The sequence below is a fragment of the Fukomys damarensis genome, unplaced genomic scaffold (assembly GCF_012274545.1).
Source record: "Fukomys damarensis isolate Sample0158 unplaced genomic scaffold, DMR_v1.0_HiC HiC_scaffold_8, whole genome shotgun sequence".
Classification (NCBI taxonomy): domain Eukaryota; kingdom Metazoa; phylum Chordata; class Mammalia; order Rodentia; family Bathyergidae; genus Fukomys; species Fukomys damarensis.
This window is the reverse complement of record NW_022900920.1, coordinates 15939206-15961590: the sequence shown is the minus strand read 5'-3', so window position 1 is coordinate 15961590 and position 22385 is coordinate 15939206. Positions and strand designations below refer to the sequence as shown.

Here is a 22385-nt window from a genome sequence, read left to right as displayed (position 1 = left end):
TAGATCTAGGCCATTTCCATCACCCCTGAATGTTCTCTTGTGCTCCTTCCCAAAATCCCTGCCAGGAGAAATAAGAAGGATTCTCATTTCCCTCACCATTGATTAGTTTCGCTTATTATTGAACTTCATTTACAGCAACTGGGATTAAACATGTGTATTTGGTCTGTTCTGTACACTACCATTTGTTGACTTTTTAACCTCAAATGTACAGGCCAGGGGTGCTAAATACATTTGCATTCTTGTGATGTCAATGTATCTGCAGTTTTGTAAAGTAGAACTGGAGGTGGTCAATTCAGAAATGATAATTCAAATGATACAAAGTAGTGTACCTGGGTACAGTGGAACTGAGTTAGAAATGATCAGGGAAACAACATCCAGGAAATCTCCAGCTATTTAGAAACTAAATTTTCTGGGTGTCTTTCTCATATCCTTTCCAACTTAATTCCATTGCTGAATCTTACCGAGGCCTGTCATGTAACTATTCCATCTGTACTTGGCAGGATTGTTTCACTCTTATTGGATAGTGTTTGGGAAGAGTTCATTGGGTAAGCTTGGTTGATGGTGTTGCTCAGATCTCCCACGTCCACACTGATTTTCCATCTGCGTGTTCTAACAATGAGCGGGAAAGGCAGGTGGAAATACCAGACCACATTGTAATCGTGGATTTGTCCGTCCGGCTCTACCAGTTTTTTCTTCTTGTATTTTATATCTTTCTGTTGCTCTTCAAAACCTAAATTTTTAGAATTTATGTCTTCTTGAAGAGTCGAGCCCTTTATCATTATAAAATGGTCTTCTTTACACCTGTAATATTCTTTGCTCCAAAATCTACTTTGTCTCATCTAACATAGACACAATGGCTTTCCTTTCATTGGTGTTTATATGGCATTTCTCCCCTCCCTGATTCATTTACATGTATTTGTGCTTTAAAAAAAAGCTAAGTGACTTTAGTGTAATCAGAATATAGTTGAATCTTGTTTTGCTAAAACACTCTGGAAATTTTTGCCTTTTTACTAGGGTGTTTATTATATTTTAATGTGTTTAATGCAGTTGGTTTACTTATACAGTCTACAAGTAAATAATCTACATTTACATATTTTCTGTCATCCTTTTTGTATTCTTTTTTCTCTTTTGTTTTTTTATTTCTTTGGGAGTAATTATTTTTATGATTTGCTTTTTTCCCTTTTGACTTATTAGCTACAACTATTTATGTAATTTTAGTATTTACTTAGAGGAATTATCACATACATCTTTAATACCATATATCACAATCTGCTCTCAAGTGGTAGTGTTTCATTTCCTGTATATTAGAAGAATTTTAAAACCATAAACTTGTATTTCTCTCTTTTGGCCTTTGAACTATTGCTACAATAGGGTTTCTACGAGTTACAAATACCACAGTACATACTTTTCCTTTAAACAGCAAATTATCTTCTAAAAAAGGTCTAAATAATAAGGAAACAGATTATCTGCGTAGTAATTATTTCTGGTGTTCCTTATTCTTTTGTGTAGACCTTGATCGCTATCTGGAATTCTTTTCTTTCTGCTTAAAGTATGTGCTTTAACATTTCTTCAGATGCCAAATGTAACTAACACTTTAACTTTTGTGTGTATGAAAGAAAAATTTTATTTCATCTGTGTTTTAGAAAGATCTTTTCTCTGAGCTAAGAACCCTAGGTAGACAGTGTTTTTCTTCCAGAATGTTAAAGACCTTATGCCACCTCATCTTGTCTTCCTGTCATCCTTACCTTTGTTCCTCTTTTTTTTTTTTTGCTACTTTTAACATTCTTTCCTTTCTCACTGACTTTAAGAAATTTGGTAACAATTTGCCTTGTGTGGGTCTATCCCTGTTTCCAGTGCTTGCAGGAGGTTGAGATCATATTTGGAAACTTTTCAGCCATTATTTATTCATTTTTAAAAATTTACCCTCTTCCTTTGGGGACTCCAATTACACATGTACAGTATTCAGCTCCTGGAAGTTTTCCCACAGCTCATAGATGGCCTGTTCATTTCTTTTTAAGTCATTGTGCTCTGTTTTCCTTTAGAGTATTGCTATTGTTGTGTCTTTAAGTTCACTAATTTTTTTTCCTGCGGTGGCTAATCTGTCATTAATTCTCTCCCAGTGTATTTTTCACTTTACACATTGTGGTTTTCATCTCTAGAAGTTTGATCTACTCTTTTAATCTCTTCCATGTCTGTGCTTAACAAGTTCAATTTTTTCTCTAGCCTTCTAGATATATACAATGCAGCTATTATTATTATTATTATTATTATGCTAGAGATCAAAACATTAGGCAAGTGCTTTACCACTAAGGTATATAGACTGCAAGCCCTACAATACTGGGTTTTTGTTTTAGTTTTTTGTTGTTGTTTGAGACAAGGTCTCGCTATGTAGTTCAGACTGGTCTTGAACTCACTACATAGCTCAGGCTGGCCTCAAACTTGTAGCAATTCTCCTGCCTCGGTCTCCTGAGTGCTGGTATTACAGGCATGAGCTACTACATCCAACTCCTATAACACTTTTAAAAAATGTACTTGTGTGCTAATTCTATCATCTGGGTAATTTACTGGTTCAATTTTGATTACTTCAATCATCAGATCTCTTCATGGTGGATCATATTTTCCTGCTTCTTTGCATGCTAGACATTGTGCCCTTTAGGCTGTTGGGCTCTGGATATTTTTGTATTCCTATAAATAGTCTTGAACTTTGAGCTGTGATGCAGTTATTTGGAGCAACTTAATCCTTGAGGGTCTTGCTTTGGTAGGTGGGAGCGGAGCAGCATTTAGATGAGGGTTAATTTACCGCATTACTAAAGCCAGGCTCTTTTTAGTACTCTAACAGATGTGCCATTAATTATGAGGCTGTCCGTTCTGGCTAGTGGGAGCAGGATGTATTCCCAGCTCTGAGTATCTGTGAGGATCACTCCCTTAAACCTTTGAACTTGTTTATACCTAATCCCAGATGGTTTCTTCATGCGCACATACTGGTCGGTACCTCTCATGTCTCTGTCCAGCCCCATTTTCTCTACCACTCTGCTCTTGTTTTTTCAAATTTTATTGGTACAGTTTAGGAATACAGTATAATTATTTGTACCTTTACATAATTTGTCTTGATTCTTATTTTTCCCTGCCCTCCTTTCAACCCCCCCACTCCTCCCTGTTTACAAAGACTTTGTTTCCATTTTTCATTTTCTCGTATTAATTTTGTTCCCTTTTTTCCTTTCCGTTACCCCTCCTGCTTTCCCTTCCCCTTTGCACCTTTTTCTTCCTATTTCACATTACCTATTTTACATTTTGATCCTTATTTACACTTTCAGTTTCTCACACCAGAAAAACTATTCGGTATTTACACATGTGGGTCCTATTTATTTCACTTAAAGAGTATTGCCTCCATGTGTATCCATTTAATTCTAAATGCCTCTAATTTCTCATTCTTTATGGCTGAGTAGTACTCCATTTTGTTTTAGAACCCTACATTTTCTTTATCCAGTCTCCAGTTGATGGGCAATTGGGCTGTTTCCAAGTTTTAGCTATTAACAAACATGGGTGCACATATATTGCAGCGGTATGATTCTTTTAATTCTTTTGGACTCTACTTCTCCATTCTGGAAACTCTAGCTGCCTTGGTGCCCAAGACGCTTAGCTCTACCCTCTCAAATCCAGGAGACAGCTGACTCCCTTTACTCCCTGACTTCCGTACCACACCCTGCAGGCCTTAGGCTGAGGCAGCAGGAGGGCTCACCTTGTTGTTTTCCACCTCTAAGGTTCGCCATTCTCTATGCCTTTGTCTCCTTAAGTTGCCAACGCTCCCCCCCACGCACACCTTGCTCTAACCCCTACCTATAATTCTTTCTATAACATTTTCCAACCCAGGATCTTTGAAAATATTGAAAGGCCACCATACCAAGTTTCTTTCTTTCATTTTAAATGTAAATGCAGCAGAACACCTATCATTTACAGCAATTTGGAAGAAGTAGGGAGATGGCTGCAGAATAAAAGGAAAAGAATAAGAGAGAGGGTCTTGTGGGAGAAGTGTTACTCCTTTTTCCTCTTCAAGAGCTCCTTGTATCACAGTCACTTGCAGGTTCCTGTGTCTTTTTGTGGCTTCGGATGCCAACTTGGACCGCAGTTAATCCTCCCAGTCTCGTCAGCAGCTGCACTAGTGCTGGGAAGGAACCTGGAGTGGTCTTCATGCCGTTAACATAGAATCAGCTTGGTTCCCAGAAATGTCGACTCATCAACTTTGTTCCCCCATCTAGGCCCATGGGATTACAGAGGGGAATCCCAAGGAAATAGACTGTGACTGGCAGGTAGTCTACAAAGAAAGCCTCAATCACACATCTGAGTTTGGTACACAGGAGCTCAGACTCATATCGGTGACACTGGTCAAAACCCCACTCTTTGCTGCTAAGAAGTGTCAGCCCGTTTTGAGGGCCAAGGCAGGAAAATGGGGGGCTGGGGAAACCCCTCGTCTCCATCTCAGCTACCTCCAAGGCTGACAGGCATAGGGTTGGTAGTTCCCAGACCTCAGTCTAACTCACTGCTGCCAATCTGCCCCTGGCTTTCCTTTTCTGGCAAGTGCATTGGAATGCGATGAATAACTGATGATGTTATTTGGGGGAAATCTAATCTTTTGAATTAGAGTAATTTATGAAAATAATAAGTCATTCATAGACATCTGTGCCATATAATTAGTAACAAATTACTTGCTACCCTAAACTCATAGAAATACTTGGAGCATGGGGGGTATGGCTAAGAAGTGCTACCTCAACCACATTTGTTCAATTTAAGAAAGTACTTTGCTTTTTCTTCTGGTCCTCAGTTTCCTCATCCGTAATAGAAAAGGTTAGGGGAGACTTTCCATTTTAGGGCACATCACTGGAGATCAACTTATTTGTAAATAGCCTATTGCTCATTTAGAAAAATAAACCAGTGGACAATAAAAAATAAAATAAAATAAAAGGTTTGGACTAACAGATTACTGAAAGCACTGCAGATACAACATGGAAAACAGACAAGGACCCAGCCTCCAGTGAAGGAAATGGTCATCCACCACAAGGCCAAGAAGGGAGATGTGGGGGGCAGGGGGGCTCCAGACTTTACACTGAGGCAGAGCTGGTGCTGAGAGGTTTTCCATGGGGGAGGTGCAGGAGTAGACTTTTATTTCTAAGTCACTGATCTGCCTGCAGCCCAGAGAACAGAGGGAAGGGAGCCAGAGTGGAAGGGAGAAGCAGCAGCTCTACCTGTCCAGGTGAGAGCCTGGTAGAGGCAACAAGCTCAGAAAAGGACTCTGGAGCCAGGCAGCACACAGGTCTTGGTCTTGCTTTGCATCAACAGCTCTTTCCTCTTCAGTCTGACCTTGAATCTCTCCTAGAATATTTCTTCATGTGTGCCTGGGGCATCCTCCCTGCCAGGCTGCTGTGCCCATTAAAGGCACTAACGACTGGAAGTCATTAGCATGGACATGGCTTTAGTAGGTGCTCAGAACACGATAACTCTTCACCTTTACAATTTTGTCTCACAATGTTGCTGATCTCTTTAAATCCCAGAGTTAAAGAGCCTTGTTTGTGTTCTACACACCCAGCGTCCTTCTTCCCTTTAATTCTGCCCTCTGTGTTTTCAGAACTAGCATTTGGGAGTCCATCTGGCTGTCCTTACCTTCCCCGGGCAGTGGAGAGGGCCTTTTCTGTTTCTCTAGGGCCTGCTCAGCAAATTGCCCCTCCTCCTGGGCCGACACCCCCAGGCTGTTAGTTCCTGAGGGTCTGCAGCAAGAAACTACAGTCCCTGTGCCCTCCCTGACCTGGTAATAAGGCAGCACCCCCAGGGCTGAAAGGCATCCACTGAGCCCAGTTGGAACCAACAAGCCCATGCCCCCACTGGAGCAACCCCTTGTGGATTCTGTTTGTGGCCTTATCCCACACATTTTGACTCAGTCTTGAAGCATAAAAGGACATTATGTAAGCTTGATTAATGCACAGCTCCCAGCAGACCAGTTCTTAGAATTTTCCCTGCCCTTAGGCAAATCTTCTCCTGGTGAGCAGCTTTAATCTGGCTTTAGAAATTGCTTCTGATGGCTAATCAAAGAGATGGCTGGTGCTCAGCTTATGCTAAATAAAACGACCAATGTCTAGGCTCCTATTTAGGGGGTATTGCTACATATTTCATATTCAGGGGAAAATTCATCTTATTGCTCTGTGCTAAGAATGCACAGAGTTTCAAAGTGCTGAAATAGAGCCAGTTTATCATCCTGTCCCAGATGGTTATGACTTCAGTCAGCTTGAAGGGAAGCCCTGTACTCTCCCTGCATTTGGCAGTTCCTGTCAGAGGCATGGACAGGAAATGGCTTTGCTTGTTTTATCTCCTGTGTGATATAAGCATCCTCCTTAAAATTCGCCACATGACCTCATATTTGGAGGTGATGAACTTGGAATAGAGGCTGGAATGGGGCCACGTAGAGAGCCGCGAGCCTTGCGCATTCTTATTCTTGGAGGAAACGTGGCAGAGTGACAAGCAAGCTGCCTGAGTCGATCTCCAAGCCGTGCCTCTCTGTATCCCATGTCCACATCTGCAGACGGCAGCAGGGATACGCGTCGAGCCCAGCTGTCAGCAGGGTTTAATGAGAGGCCTCTCGACAAATACCGACATCGGTTTCATGCGTTATTATTTCCTCAACTGTTTTTTTTTTTTAATTTTGAAACCTCAAAATTGTGGAAATGACAAGACAGTCAATGCCCGTGTGTCCATTTCATTAATCTCCTCAGGCTTTCATAACGTAATACCACAGTCCACGTGGCATAGATAACAGATGAGTATTTTGTCTCTGGAGGCTCACAGTCTGGCTCAAGGTGCCAGCCAGGTTGGCTTCTGCTGAGGTCTCTCTCCGTGGCTAGCGGTGGCACCTCCTCGCCGTGTCCTCACATGGCCTTCTTTTGCGGACACCCACTTCTGCTACCTCACAGTGGCACCAGTCCTGTTGGATTAGGCTCCCCACAAGGCCTCTACCTTTCCTGCTGTAGTTTCAAATATAGTCACACTGGGGACTAGAGTTTCAGCACAGGGATGGGACAAGGCAAACAGTTCAGTCCATGGCACACAGAGAGGTAGTTTTTCTATAAAATGGAATACTACTCAGCCATAAAGAATGAGAAATTCATAGGAAAATGGATACATATTGAGGATATACTCCTAAGTGAAATAAATAAGTCACACATGTATAAATACTGAATAGTTTCTCTGGTGTGAATAAACTGTAATAGTACATAAGATCCTAATGAGATAACTGACATTGTGAAATGGGAAGAAAAGGGCCAAAGGTGTAGGGAAGGTGGGATGAGTAGGGGAAGGGTAATAAGGGAAAAGAAGAAAATGTGAGAAAATGAAAAGATGGAAATAAAGTGTTTGTAAATGGGGAGGGGAGGAGGGGGTGAGGGAGGGCAGGGACAAGGGGAAAAAATGAGAACCAAGACCTGTCATGTAGAGGTACAAGATCCCAACAATGAATGTAACTGTATTGTATACCTAAAATGTACCAATAAACTCAATTAAAAATAAAAAAATAAAATAAAATGTTGACCAGAATGCAACTCGCCTTCCCACTGTCCACATCCCTCACCTAGGATGTATGTTTTTTCCTTTTGTGGAAAGCTGGAATCTGACGGTGGGCATGGAAAATGGAGCCTTTCCTCTGGCTATATCCGGAACACTGAGAGACTATGCACATGTGAATGAAAAGATACCATGAACTCCCTATTATGACTTTAAGGAAAATGATAAAAGCCTTAGAGAACTGCACTTCTGCTAACTTTGTCTAGAGCAGTTTCTCCTGATACTAGAAAATATTTAAGCATATAGATCACAGCTGTGTAAAAATAACAAAAGTTGTACCTTGAAAAATTGGATTTTTAAAAAAGAAAAATAGTGGCATGTATAGGAAATATCTTTTCTTCTTTTTTCCTAATTTCCAAATTTGATTTTTTTCCTTTTTTGGGGGAGGGGACTGGGAGTTGAATTCAGGACCTTGCACTTGCCAGGCAGGCGTAATGCCACTGAGCCACAATCCCAGCCTTCAAATTTAGTTTTAGCCATACATTATTTTTAAATACATTAAATTAAAACTATACAGAATTGGGCAACACAATCAAACATGGCATGTGATAAGCTATTTTGCAATAACCAGAGTTTATAGCAACTCTATAATTGTAAGACAAATTTCTCTGTTTATCCTAATTTTCAAGTTAAAACAAATACAAGGGATATATAAGCAGAAATGCTACACTAGGTGCAAATGGTGGTGAGATTGTGCCTCTCACTATAGCCCCTGCTAAATGAAGAACGGAGTCAACTATATGCAAGAAGAGCTCTCTAGGGCCAGGGATTTAGCTCAGTGGTTCTGTGCCTGCCTCACAAGCACAAGGTCTGGAGTTCAATCCCCAGTACCAAAAAAATAAAGAATAGCTCTCTTTTCAAAGCACAGGTTTGCCAACTTGTGCTTTCCCCTAAAAATTCCCAGTAGTGCTCAGAACCTCTTTGTAATCTTAAAAAACTAGTTTAACATCCCTCTTTTATGGTTTCCTCTTATTAAAAACTTCCTGAGTTTCCTGCATTTTAGACTATTATGAATGAATTTCCATATCCCCTATTCCCAGCTCACCAGCACAGAAAGCCCCAGACTGAATATTTGTGGCTCCTTGTATTGATTTTTGGAGAAAATAAGGGCATGTATTTTGGTTCGGGGAGGAAGGAGCTGGGGGACCCCTCACAGAGAACTGCATGGGTGCTGGGTGTTTGTGATGGAGGCTCTGGGAGGCCTTTTGTAGGGGGAGGACTGGGATGCTTCTGCCTGCGATATGGCTCTGTCCTTGGCATCTGTGAGAACCAATGAACCATTCAATGTTTTCCTGTTGGCAGTGCTGGGCTTGGAGGCTCCCGCTCCACTTCTGAGAGTGCTGCCGGCCCAGACCCGTGCATCGTGTCCCCAGAGGTGACTGAGCCAAGGAAACACCCACAGGAAGCCAGGCGTCCAGAAGGATCTCCACTGTCCAGCCCAACACTGGCCTGGGAGCAGAAGCGCCCCTTGACCCCCATGCCCTTCACTGAGTGCCCTCCAGAAGGTTGCTTGGCAGGCCCAGCAGCAGAACCTGAAGATGCTCTCACCAAGCATCCAAGGAGGGACCCTACTCCGAGTGCCCCAGGGAACACCGTGGCATTTACCCCTGAAGGGGACAGTGTGGCTGCCGAAGTCTCTGGCTCTGGGGGAGACAAAGAGATGAAGGCAGAGGGACAAATTTCTTCTTCCTATGGTTGCATTGACCAGTTGCCAGGAATGTCACCTGCACCTCCAGGAGAGCCAAGGAAGGAGCTGCTATGTTCAGAGGGTCACTTAGAGTCCCAAGGGAAAGAGAGTATAGGTGGCTGTTCCCCTTCAGAATCCAGGCTGGATGTGGCTTCTGGACAAATAGTCCCCAAGGCCTCTGCTTCTGCCCACCCAGACAAGGACAGCTCAGCTGGCCTAGTGGAATGTCCCCTAAAACCCAAGACCGTGGTCCCACAAGATTCAGCTCCAGGAAGCTTAGACAGAGAAAAGGGCCGAGTGGAGGTGCCACCTCAGCATTTAGCCAATGACTTGGAATTCCGTAGCTCCTGCCATTCCCCTGGGAGCAATTCAGGGGCTGCCTATGAAGCTGAAGCTGCTGCTTCCCAGGAAAGCTGCCCGCAGCGGATGGGAACCCATCTTCTCCACAGAGAGCTGCCCTGGGACCCACTGAGTCCTGCCCCAGTACTGGGGAAGGAAACTCTGGGTGCCAGTGGTGCTCACAGTCCCTTGCACACAAGGATGAAAGGGGTAGAGACCCATCACGTTGCTCCCATGGCAACAGGTGTCCAGGTAGATGGGAGTTCACTTGGGATCCCTGAGCCTGTCCCACATAACCTGACTGAAGAAACACACCCAGCATCAAGCTCCGCAGCTCATCCAGCCCCTGAGATCCCTGCTACCACAAAAGGGCCCAGTTCATTGGCCAGGGAGATGGCTTCCAAAGCTGAAGGGCCAGTTTCTGTAGATTTGGTCAAAGAGCTGATGGATGCAAGGACTGCGGGACTGGAAAATTGGCCATCAGATCTTGGAAGAGAGCAAGAGCATTCAGAAGCAAGCCCCGGAGAGGTTTCTGCCTCTTCACCCCAGGAGAGGGCAGAGCTCTGGAACTGGGAGCAAAGCCATGCAGTCCCACAAGGGGTGATGCTGTCCTCTTCTTCTCCTGGGGCTTCAAGTAAAGGTACCGGGAGCTCAGTGGGGCCAAAGGAGGGAATCAAGGCCCCCGAGGATACTGGAAGCCCAAATGTGGCTAAAGAGAAAAGCAGATGCCATGGAGACAACCCTTCAGGACCAATCAAAGCCCAGGAGAAACAAGCCACAGAGAAACCTGGTGCTGTGGGTCCTGGAAACCTGGGGGGAGAAGAGTCTCAAGACTTTCACTGCAAGCCCTATCCAAAGGTGGTAAAAGATGAGGTCTCAAAGCCAGATGAAGATTTAGAGAACACGATGTTTTCCAACTCAGATTCCAGAAAGGGAGACACTGGACACGTGGACAGGTCTGACTCTGGGTCAGCAGGGGCAGCATGGCAGGTGGCAGCTGAAACCCATGTGTCAGACACAACCATCTCAACCCACAAACCCCACGAGAAGGACCCCATCCAGAAGCCAGCACCAGATGGTAGTGGTGAGCATGCTGTTCCCAGAGAAGCTGTCAGGGAGCAGCCAGGATTACTGACCAAATGCCTGGACATGCTTCAAGATAGGGAAGGACTGGGAAAAACAGAGTCTCCTTCTGGTTTAAAATCTGAAAAATCAGATTTCCTGTTGAGTTTTGCTGCAGAGGGCGTGACCAAAGCCCAGGAGGTGGAGCACACTTTGGAAATAAGGATGACAGGCTGCCCATCCCCAGAGAAGCCCAGCAGCTGTGACACTGAGGGCTTCTTAACATCCCCAGGCCAGCCTGGTGGGCCAGGGCAAGATGCAGCTGGACAGGAAGCTCATGTCAGGGTGCCACACACCCCTGACGGGGAGAACGAAGCAGAGGACTGTGGGCTCACCACTCCTAGCCTGAGGCAAGATTGTCAGGGAAACCTGTCCTGCCCAGGGGACAGCTGGATAAGAGGAGCTACATCACAGTGTCCCCCACTACCTTCTGAAAACCGACTCCCACCATCCCAACTGGACTCAGAAGCATTCATTTTTGATATTCTCAGGGAGAGGACCCCACTACCTGCAAATGGGAAAGAGGCTCACTCAAGTGCTCTAGGGTTTAAGAACCAGGGTGCAGAGTCTTCCCAAATCCATGTACCCGCGGAGCCTCAGGTGGATGTGAGCTTACCCACTCATGGAGGATGGGAGCAGGCTTCTGGGTCACAGCTTCAAAGTCAGCTACCCAAAGGCAGTCCTCCAAGTTCAACTCCCAAGGACATGACTCTGGAGAGTTCTCCACTGGGGCAGTCAGAATTGTCAACCTCACTAGGACAGAAGTTGCCTATATCAGGGGAAAATGAGCAAAAGGGAGTAGTAGGCTGTGATGGTCAGCCTCCTGCAGCAGACACCTTAAAAGATTCTTCTCCTGCAGAGGACTTTGGTAGAAAGGAAAGTGGCTATGCTGGGCAGGGACCAAACAAGTCCCAACAAGAGCTGGTTGGTGCTTTGAAAGCGGGCAGCCAGCAGGAAGAAGCATGTCGCAAGGATGCAGGAGTTTCTGAAGCAGCTGACGCCTGGACCCCGCCCCAGGGTTTGGGTAAGACAGAGATGGCAAGTAGAGACACAGTGGAGGCCCCGCCTTGTCCACCTGACTCAGTAGCTCTCCTGGATGCAGCTCACTGTCTGCCAGCCCCAGCACCCGCCAGTGCCAGAATCACACCTACCCAGGATGCCTCAGAGAAACAGGCACATGATAAACACCAGGAAGACAGTCAGGAGCCAGTGCCGGCCCTGCAGCAGGGAATGCAGTGCCCAGCCGCCATGGATGCAGAGGCCCCAAAGCTTCTTGAAAGTTTCCCATCAGCTAGGGAGCAAGGTAGTGAAGGTGGAGCTGCTGACAGTGATGGAAATGCCAGTGAAGGAGGCCCCCGGATGCTGCAGGCTCTCAGAGAACCGGAAGCTGCTCAGAGCAGGGCCTTCTTTCCTACCGAGCACTGCTTTATGTCCAGGAAAGAAGCTTCTACCCTGGGTGAGCCCTGCCAAGCTGAGCAGCCAAGGTGCCAGGGTGCCTCGCTATCAGTCAGAGAACTGGGTGGGACCCCCAGAAGCACTGCAGGTATTTCTGCCTGCCAGGCTGTCCCTGACCCAGAGAGGCCACTGCTGTCCAGGTCACATGAAGAGGCTGATCCTGACACCCCTTACCTGCAGAGTGATGGTGCTGCTGCTGGGAAAGGAGCAAAAGACAGTATAGTGAAAGCCGTTTCCTCTGAAAGCTCCTGCCCCAAAGAGGAGCCCTTGCTTGCCCTTGGAAATGCAGCCCCTGAGAAGCTGCCTGCGGGCTCCCTTCCCTCGCCCTTGCATTCAGGAGCTGCAGGTGGAGAAATCCCTGCGGTGCAGCCCACCAGTGAAAGCCCCAAAGCTGGAATCACTGAACGACCTGTGGCCTCCGTGCCCTACCTGGACAGGATGCCTCTCTTGGCCATAGGTAAGCAGACGGCAGGGGAGGATACAGTGGCCACAGCTCCAGACCCAGGTGCCAGAGCGTGTGAGATTCCAGTGTGCCCTGCTAGTGAGGATGGCATGGTGGCCGATACAGAAGGAGAGAGAGCAGGTGGTGGGGAGAGGATAGGAGATCCTTCCCCAGATCCAAAGGGGGACGTATCCTGTAGTGTGGATGCAAGCTCCAAGCAGACCGGCATGATAGCTGGGCTCCCTGACTTCAGAGAGCACATCACCAAGATCTTTGACCAGTCTGTGTTTGGAGCACTGGCCACTACTGATGGGCCCCAGAGTACACCTGGTGAGAAGGCAGGGTCTGGGGAAAATGTGGTAGGCAAGGACCTTGCCATACCTCTAAATCCAGAAAATCGTCCAGATGGGACTCAAGGAGTGGCCCCTACCCTTCTCCTTGTACCTCCTGCTGGACTCTTGGAGAAGAAACAAGAGTGGGCTGTTGAGGCTGAGATTTCCCCTCTGGTTTCCCAGCATCCAGTTCCAGGCAAACTGCTGGCTTGGGCAGGACCAGCCTTGGAGCAGAACCTGCCAGGTGCCCATGTTGAGGAGGCGATGGCCTGTATCCCATCAACAGTGAGAAGCGAGAGGCCAAAGGGGTGTGAGGAGGCCTGGCCAGGCCTGGGAGCCCAGGCTCACTCACAGCCTGAGGAGAGTGGGCAGAAACTAGCTGCAGGTCTTCCCTCACCCGTGATGGCTGATCAGGGGATGCCTGTGGAAGGAATCATGGACTCCAAGGTGGCTCCTCTGAGAAGTGGAGGAGAGGCCTTGGTTCACCTTGACCGAATTCCTTCTGGAGAACAGCACCTCGAAATGTCAGCCTGTGACGACCAACACAGAAAAGATGGTCCCCAGGACTTTGCTCACCCAGGGGGTCCAGATGATGCGCTGGGATCCACTCGTGCCCTTGAAGCTTCTTCTCCTGGTAGGGATGTGTTGATTATGCCTAAGGCTAACAGTGAGCCTGCGACCCCTCTCACACTTGGGGGTGGGAAGAGGCCTGAGGCTGCTGCCACCATCTTGGAAATGCAAAATGCTCCAGGCCACAAAAGCACCCCTAAGCCACAGGCTGGAGAAGTGTCGCCTGCTCCCCTAGAGCCCAGCAAAGTGTCAGGAGCTGCTGGGGAAGCTGAGAGTGACATCACATCCCCCACAGCTGAGACGTGGGCACATGGATCTGGTGACCTGCCTGAAACAGGTACTACAAGGGTGTTCTCCGGGGTGGCTCATGGCTCAGAGCTGCCAGGAAGCTATCAGGACCCAGAATGCTCTGACAGGGCTCAGATGATGGAGGACGCAGTCACCCTGCGAGGGGACAGCCTGGCTGGGCACCAGGAGACCGAGGAGCTGCCGAGGCCTGAGCTCCCCACTCCTGCTGGGCCCAAGAAGATGTGTGTCTCCTCAGAACCAGACAAAACTGGAGTCCCGAAGCTGCAACACTTGGCTCCAGAAGAGCTCCACGCTGACAGGTACTTAAAATAAATCCCCACGGGCTCGGCTCGATTTTTGTAAAAGTCAAAGAGATGGGTGGTTTTCCATATCTAGTGGGTTAAATATATCCACTTACCCTCTCTGGATGGGCTGAGATTCTGAAAAGTGTGAGCGAATGGAGACTGTTCTGACATACATTGTTCTTTTTCTTTTATTCTTTAATCCATCTAAACTTAAGCAACTAGAAAAACAATTGAATTGTTTACTGGCTGGCTGAGCATGATGGGGTGATAGGTGGAAGTCAGTGGTATGTTTCTCTGGAGTGCAGATACGTTTGCTTTTAAGTCTGGATTTGTTTTAGACGGAGGGACCTAAATGATTCAAAAGCACCTCCAAGCCATTAGCTGTCTGAAGCTCACCCCTCCACTCTAGGAATTTCGAGTAGTAGCTACTTAAAGCTGCCACAGTGAAATGCACCTTTTCAATAGGAGGTGGACCTTTAGCCATTCACATTACACTGTCAGTTGCTTTCTTTCACTGTTCCAGGAGGAGCCCTGGACCTGGCCAAGCAACCTTACCTATGGTTCCTGAGGATGTTCTGAGAGACGCTTCTTTAGATGAGGCTAGAAGTGCAGGAGAAGTCAAAAGGTCAGTGAACTTCTCCAGGCTCTGGGAGACTGGGGCACCTTCCTGAGACACAGATATTGAATGCTTTACAAAGAAGGGTAGTCTTTAAATGTGATCTCTTAAATAAGAAAGAGGCGGATAGCCATTTCCCATCCTATACACACACACAGGCTGTATCTGACAGGATACAAAGTGCCACTGGAAAAAGGACTGAGATGCTTGCTTTTTTTTTTCTCATTGAGTTTATTGGTACATTTTAGGGATACAGTATAGTTACATTCATTGTTGGGATCCTGTACCTTTACATGACAGGTCTTGGTTCTCATTTTTTCCCCTTTTCCCTGTCCTCCCTTCACCCCCTCCTCCATCCCCTATTTACAAATGCTTTATCTCCATTTTTCATTTTCTCATATTTTTTTCTTTTCCCTTATTACCTTTCTCCTACCCTTCCCACAGGACTGAGTTGTTTTCATACCTAACTTTATTATCTTAAAAAAACAAAACAAAACAGCTTTATTGAGATACAATTCACTTACTGTGGTATGATTGACTCATAGTATATAATTTGGGCTGGGGATGTGGCTCAGTGGTAGAGCTCTTGCTTTACCTGCACAAGGCCCCAGCACTACAGAAACAAAAACAAAAACAAGGGCTGGGGATTTAGCTCAGCGGTTTGGTGGCCTGCCTTGCAAGCGCAAGGACCCAAGTTCAATCCCCGGTACCCCCCCAAAAAAACAACAAAAAACCCACAAAAACAAAAGTGTCTAATTCAGTGACTTTAGTGTACTTAGAGTTGTGCAACTGTGGCCACAATCAATTTCAGAACACCCCACATGCACACACACAAGACAACTTGCCCTAGACAGCGCGCCTTGTCCCACCCATGCCATCTAACCGATTTCCTTTAGAGGAAAATGTGGTTTAGTCTCTGAAGCAGGAGTGGCTCGTCACCACCAGCAGCTGCAGCCACAGAGATCTCAAGATTAGGAGCTCGGATGACAGATATAACTGTAACCCAGACCTTCACACCTGCAGGGGAAAAGGGGAAACCTGGTCTTTCCTAAGTGCACTCTAAAGTTGCTGTTTACATTTCATCCTTTTGTTTTCTCATTGAGTTTACTGGTACATTTTAGGTATAGTACAGTTACATTCATCATTGGGATCTCGTACCTTTACATGACAGGTCTTTGTTCTCATTTTTCCCCCTTGTCCCTGCCCTCCCTTCACCCCCTCCTCCCTTCCCTATTTATACTTTATTTCCATTTTTTCATTTTCTCATGGTTTTTTTCTTTTCCCTTATTACCTTTCCCCTACCCTTCCCACTTCCCCTACACCTTTAGCCCTCTTCTTCCTATTTCACATTGTCAATTATATCATTAGGATCTTATGTACCATTATAATTTTTCACACCAGAGAAACTATTCGGTATTTACACATGTGTGACTTATTTATTTCACTTAGGAGTATATCCTCAATAGGTACCCATTTTCCTATAAATGACTCTAATTTCTCATTCTTTATGGCTGAGTAATATCATATCACAGTGATATATGCACACCTATGTTTATGGCAGTATAGTTTGTAGTAGCTAAAACTTAGAAACAGCCCATTTGCCCATCAGTTGGAAACTGGATAAAGAAGATGTGGTTTTTCTAAAAAACTTCCATCCTTTTGTGAATAAGGAGGAGATATTGCAGATATAGACACTGTGACTAAGCCTTGCATTATTCCTAGACTTTGTTCCCTGTCTCTCTGTCTCCCTCTCCCTCTCTCCCTCTGTCAGACTCTAAATTAGTACCTGTGTCTCCTACCAACAGCTGTGGGCGTTTTATAAATGATTTGCTTCCCATTTTGCACATGCTGAAAGAATGCATTGGTCACCTGTTTTTCGAGTCTGAACACTTCCCTGGCCTCCCAGCTGCCTTTGCTGCCCCACAGTAGTGACTGGTGCAACTGGGCCAGCACAGATGCAGCCTGTGCCATCCAGACAGAGGCAAACTAATCTGCACAGCACACTCGTTTCTGCCACTGCCTTAGCGAACTATTTCCTGCAGTGCTCGCTGATGTGTATTTTTTACATTCCCAGTTATGGCACGGGAAAAATATCTGCCTGGCTAGGGGAATCTCCACTGCCCCACGAGTGACTACATCAGCTCTTTCTTTTCCAACCTCTGTAGGCGTTTTATCACCTTCTTGGGGAACTCAGGGCCAGGCATAGTGTGGCCCAGTAAACACACTGAAGCTCAATGTTTCAGTCACTTGAACTTTTAAAATAGTTTCCAAAGTTGCATTAGAAATGATCATTTTCTGGCAATTTGTAAAGTATAGAAGAGCATGAAAAAGGAGAAAAGACACACAATCACACTACCTAACAATACTGTTATTTAGTATCTTAGTGTCATTTTACCCACTGTTTTTTGTTTTGTTTTGTTTGTACTGGGAATTGAATGTGAGACCTTGAGCTTGTGAGGCAGGCAGTGGTGGCACCACTGAGGTAAATCCCTGGCCCTACCCACTTTTTTTGGGGGGATGGGTCCCGGGGATGGAAATTGGGCCCTTGTGCTTGTGAGGCAGGCACCAGAACCACTGAGCTAAATGCCCGGCCCCCAACTTGTTTTTTTCCATCAGAGTAAGGATAGTGGTTAACATTGTGTAATTAGCTGTGGACTTACAGGTTTGGACAGTGTTCGTGTTTGCTTTACTCCTATAGAGACTTATAAAAATTAGTTTTTATTAATTTTTACCTTTATTAGTGCATGTTTGCAGTACCTAATGATAACAGTCATGGAGGGGGGTTGCTACACGTACACAGCACATCTTAATTTGGGGTCTTTTACATGCTTGGAACTGCGTGGTCCAATACAGCTGTTTCTGGCACATGTGAATGGGGATTTGTGTGGGGTAAGAGTAAAACACAGACCAGAGGTTCAAGAGGTAGAATGAAATTCATCATTCATCATTTTATACTGATTGTATGTGAAATGATCACAGTTTGGACATGTTGGGTTAAAATGCATTATTGAAATTAATTTCACTTATTTCTTTTTTGCACTTTTACTGCAACCCCCTACATATTTAAAATTACGTATGTGACCTTAACATACACAGCTTGCGTTCCATATAGATTGTTTGGCTCCAGGAGCTGCTTTTCCCTGTCCTTGAAGGACACAGGCATGGAGGAGGGTAAGCCTGCCCTGTGTGTGGATCTTGGGCCTCTATCCCCTTTACCCACTGGTTGAGGCCCTCCAGGAGGAACTTTGACTGGGCTCTTCCTGAAAGCCTGCCCAGTGGGGTGACCTTGGGCTCCTCTCCCTTGAGGAGAATCACAGGAGAGGTAACACCCGGGCAAACAGGCCGATGATTCCGTCCATCAGGGGGCAATCAAAATTCTCTGGAAGGTCTCAGACCAGTTCTGCATAACAGGAATGTGACAGAAGCCACAAAGGTGTTTTGTTTTGTTTTGTTTTTCTCAGAAAGATAATCTTGAAATTTCTAAGCAGAATTAAAAACCTATACAGAAACAGGGAAGATTAATGATATACTTTATTGGACATGGTATATCAAAATATTACCATTTCAACATGAATGAGATATAAAATTATGAAGGTGATATGCTTTAGCCTTATTTTCTCATACTATCTTTACAATTTGCTATGTGTGTGATATTTGAAGCACATCTCAATTTGGACCAGCCACACTCCTGGCAGTTAACAGACAAATGTGGCAAGTAGCTACCATCTTGGACACCCAAGACTGGACAACTGACCCAGAAGCCACGCCTTTCCAATGGCCTCATCTCTCCCCCAAGCCTGTTCCTATTGGCTTAACATAAATGGTGGGAACACATCCTTTCCTTGGGGAGGAGATTCAGTACTGTACTTCTTTTTGGTGAACCCACTTACCACAAGGGAGCCATGCATGTGGACCTCAGCAGGTGTCAGAGAAAAATCCTACCGCAGTCAGAGGATGAATGCACTGAGAGCAAGTGTTGTACCTGAATATCAAATTCAGCAGCTGCTGAGGGAGATTGGGTGACCACATGTCAACGGACACCTCCAGGAGTTGGACTGACGGAGTTCAAGGCCAGGACTCTGAATTCTGCTCCTTAGGGGTATATACATAACTTCAGTTTTCTCATCTACAGAATGAGAAGGACAACAGTTTACTTGCCTAATCAACTCTCAGTGAGGGCTGAGGTCATTAACTCAAGCGCCAGACTCCCACATTCTGGGGGCTCAGTAGGGTTTAGTTCCTTGCTGTTTTGCAGTGAGGTTTCCTCATGGAGTGAGCCGCATGCTCATGTCTCTCTTCAGTGTGGCGTCTGTTTCTGGGATCTCAGTCTGTACTCCTAACTGAGGTTCCAACCTGCCTAGTCTCCTTTTCTAACATGGCATTCTTTGCCTACTGAAATATCTAAATGACTGAGGAGAGAGAATACTTTCCTCCCTCCTGCTGCTTGGCAACCCACACTGGGCTGTTACAAGTTAAATGTTTTTTTTTGAGATAGTATTTTACTGTGATACATTGTGTATCTTTCTTTGTGTACCCTACTGTATTGTATTTCACCATGAATAATGTTGTAAATTGCCACAAGAGAAACAAAGTACATCAACCAAAGTTTCCATTTTCTTGTGGATTAGGAGGTGATTGCTTCTATGGAATCTACTGAACTTTGAAGATCCTTTTGACTTGAGCGGAAGTGGTAGCACAGATCAGGCTCAGTATCTGAGAAGCGTCTCTTGTGTTGTCTTGGTGGCAGGATAGTTTGATAACCCAGTATCATACACAGGCAGTGTAAAGATGTGTAGTGCTTTGTTCCCAAATTAAGTTTATTTGGTGCTGCTGGTAACATGTCACGGGTAGCCTACGGTCATGCCCTTCCAGCCACTTCCTCATACCCTGAGAAGTAGGAGCAGACAGACAGCCTATGGTGCATTTGGTTACCATGAAGTATCCCATGAAGGATCCTTTGGGAGGGACAGCCTCACTGTATACTGAAGGGATTTGAATTGACTCCAATTGACTTTGTAGATCATTTCCTTGTTGGTAGAAAGACTAGAATTTGGCATTTTGACTGCACATCACTCAGTGATGGCTCTGACAATTTACACAGTCAGAGAGCTAATGACGCATGTCATTCCGGATCAATCTTTGTTGACACCTTGCTTGTATTTGCTGAACATTCATTTAAAAGGATCTCCCCAGGCAGGAACAAGGGGAAAAAATGAGAACCAAGACCTGTCATGAAAAGGTATAAGATCCCAATGATGAATGCAACTGTACTATATACCTAAAAAAGTACCAATACACTCAATGAGAGAGAGAGAGAGAGAGAGAGAGAGAGAGAGAGAGAGAGAGAAAGGATCTCCCTGCCGACACCGCCTCCCGCCACACTTGGAGTAATGGTTGTAAAGGTATTACGTTAATAGTGAATTTTTAAGAGAATTAAATTGTTCCCAGATGCTTGGGGTCTTTGTGTAGACATAGGCTAAATCATAAAGGGCATTTGTGTTGAAAAATTGAGGGGAAAACAGAGAAGGTCAGTTGGCCTCTTGCTGAGGAAGCCTTGGCCTGCCCTGAAAACCGTATTGGAACAACTTCCCTCTCCCCCTCCCACTCCATCTTCCCACTCAGTCTCTGTGTCTTCCTTCTCCCTTCAATTCCCTTCTGCAATTACCAAGGTGACATCATGTTTTCAAGTTTAAGAATAAGGTTAGAGGATGACTACAACTGTATAAATTAAGAAAAAGAAAAAAAAATGCCTTCTTGTTTTCTTAGCAGATGAAACTAGACAACAGAGCTAACCCCTGAGAGCCTCCTGGGTTTGCTTTTATAGCCATATTCTTCCCAATGCAAGACTGTTAGAGGAAGACAGAGCCATTCAGAGCTCCTCAGCCCCTTACTGACTGGCTGCCTTAGATAAGCTGCCTAACTTTCCAATCTTCAGCTTTCACATCTATAAGAGGGGGAGATCACAGCTCCCTGGTAGGGTTGGGGTTAGGACACGGTAGGAATGTTTCCAGAGTCTCCGGCATAAAACCTGGTGTATGATTGGAATGTGGCGAAAATGAGCCACCCTGCCTCTCTGTGCCTCACTCGCTGTCTGTCCCATGGGGTTCCCCACACCCCTGTTTGTCTGCAAGGAGCTCTTACATGTAATGAGATCACAGATTCAAACGTGCTTAGAAAACTAAGGGCTGCAAAGGAGGTCAGTGTCTTGTCAACAACTTCAAATTGTGAACCGTACAATAAAAAATTCAAAGGACCTTTTGACAAAAAGCCTTTACAACCCGCAGCTTTTGTGTTTCATAATCAAAGCAGTTCACCTTCTGAGAGGTGAGTCTGTCAGTTGGGAAAGTGCCAAGTCTCTTTGGAGATCCAGTTCAGGAGGCATTTCCACAAAAGTCGCCCGTCTCCTTGGAGGCCTGGGCCTCACTTCTCTGTCTGTAGGTGGTGGGGATTAGAATGCCCCTATGTTGGCTTCTAGTTCTTCTGGATTTGTGAGTCCCTCTGTCCTGTGGCCTCTGTCCATTCTATACTGGGACCCAGGGCTGAGAAGAGGCACTCCCGCCACTGGGAAATCCAGGGTTAGATTTAAGGCAAGGTGGTGATTTCCCAAATTAAATGTGTCCAGACTGACCCCGCTCCTCCTCCTCCTGTATCATCTGGTTGCTGTTACTGGGGGAAAGCAATTGCATGATTGCATTAGACCTGTATTTGCTTTTGTTTCAGCAGCAATGTCTGGCAAGTAGGAATTTTGAACTCCACCTAGTTTTCCTTCCAGCTCTGGAAGGAAACTTGGGAGCATTCTTGTTGGACCCCTCCACTTTTTGGAGGAGGTACTGAGGCTTAAATGGGGAAGGGACTATGGAGCCAAGTAGCCACAGAGCTTGAGATGGAGTCTGGTTCTCTAGACACTGTCCTCCCAATGCCTGTGCTCAGCCTGCCAATGTCAGTCTTCCCAACTCTGCATCCAGACTTTTGAGAGAAGACCATACTGCTCTGTAGTCGGACAAGTACAGGACTGGACATTGACAGAGCTCAAGGTTTCGCTCAGGTCTGGCTCTGTGATTTGGGGGTCTGCTTGTACCCTCTCTAAACATGTTTCTGCATGGGGGGGACATGGTGCAGTTTACAGTGTGGTTAGGATTAAATGAGCCACTTTGTTGAGACAATATTCATGATATATTTCCTTTCACTTTCTTCTCCACTGGAGTCAAAGTATTTTCATATCCACATTGCATTTCATTCCCACCTCGATTCTTAGGGTGGTGCTGTTTGTGCTCCTCTTTTGCAGATGAAACGGCAGCTTTGACAGGTGACATGGTGACACACCTATTAAGAGTCAGACCTGGGATTGGAGCTTCTCTTCTGAAAAGCTCTTTAGACCAAAAGTCCATGTTTAGATCCCTGATCTTTAACTTACCTGCCAGGCAGACACTTGGGAGGTTATTCTCTGAAGCAATGCTGCTGACATTTGCTATGATAATGGAAATGTGCTGCTTCACCAGTATCCAGTATAGTAGCCACTGCCCTCCTGCAGCGATTGAGCTCTGGAAATGAGGCTGGTGGCATGGAGAACCTGGATTGTTCATTTTATCTATTACAATTGAAAGTGAAATAGCCACCTGGGGATAGT

The 22385-nt window shown here is 45.6% G+C and overlaps 1 protein-coding gene across 3 annotated transcripts in view; it reads left to right on the top strand.

Annotated features, from left to right (window-relative positions):
• Window positions 1–22385, top strand: part of Tacc2 (transforming acidic coiled-coil containing protein 2) — a 186859-nt gene that overhangs the window by 25445 nt on the left and 139029 nt on the right. For all 3 annotated transcript variants that reach the window (XM_033761382.1, XM_010632745.3, XM_010632748.3), the window contains 2 exons: window positions 8905–14157; window positions 14666–14767. In XM_033761382.1, coding sequence (XP_033617273.1) covers window positions 8905–14157; window positions 14666–14767 — 5355 coding nt within the window. The remainder of the gene's footprint in view (window positions 1–8904; window positions 14158–14665; window positions 14768–22385) is intronic.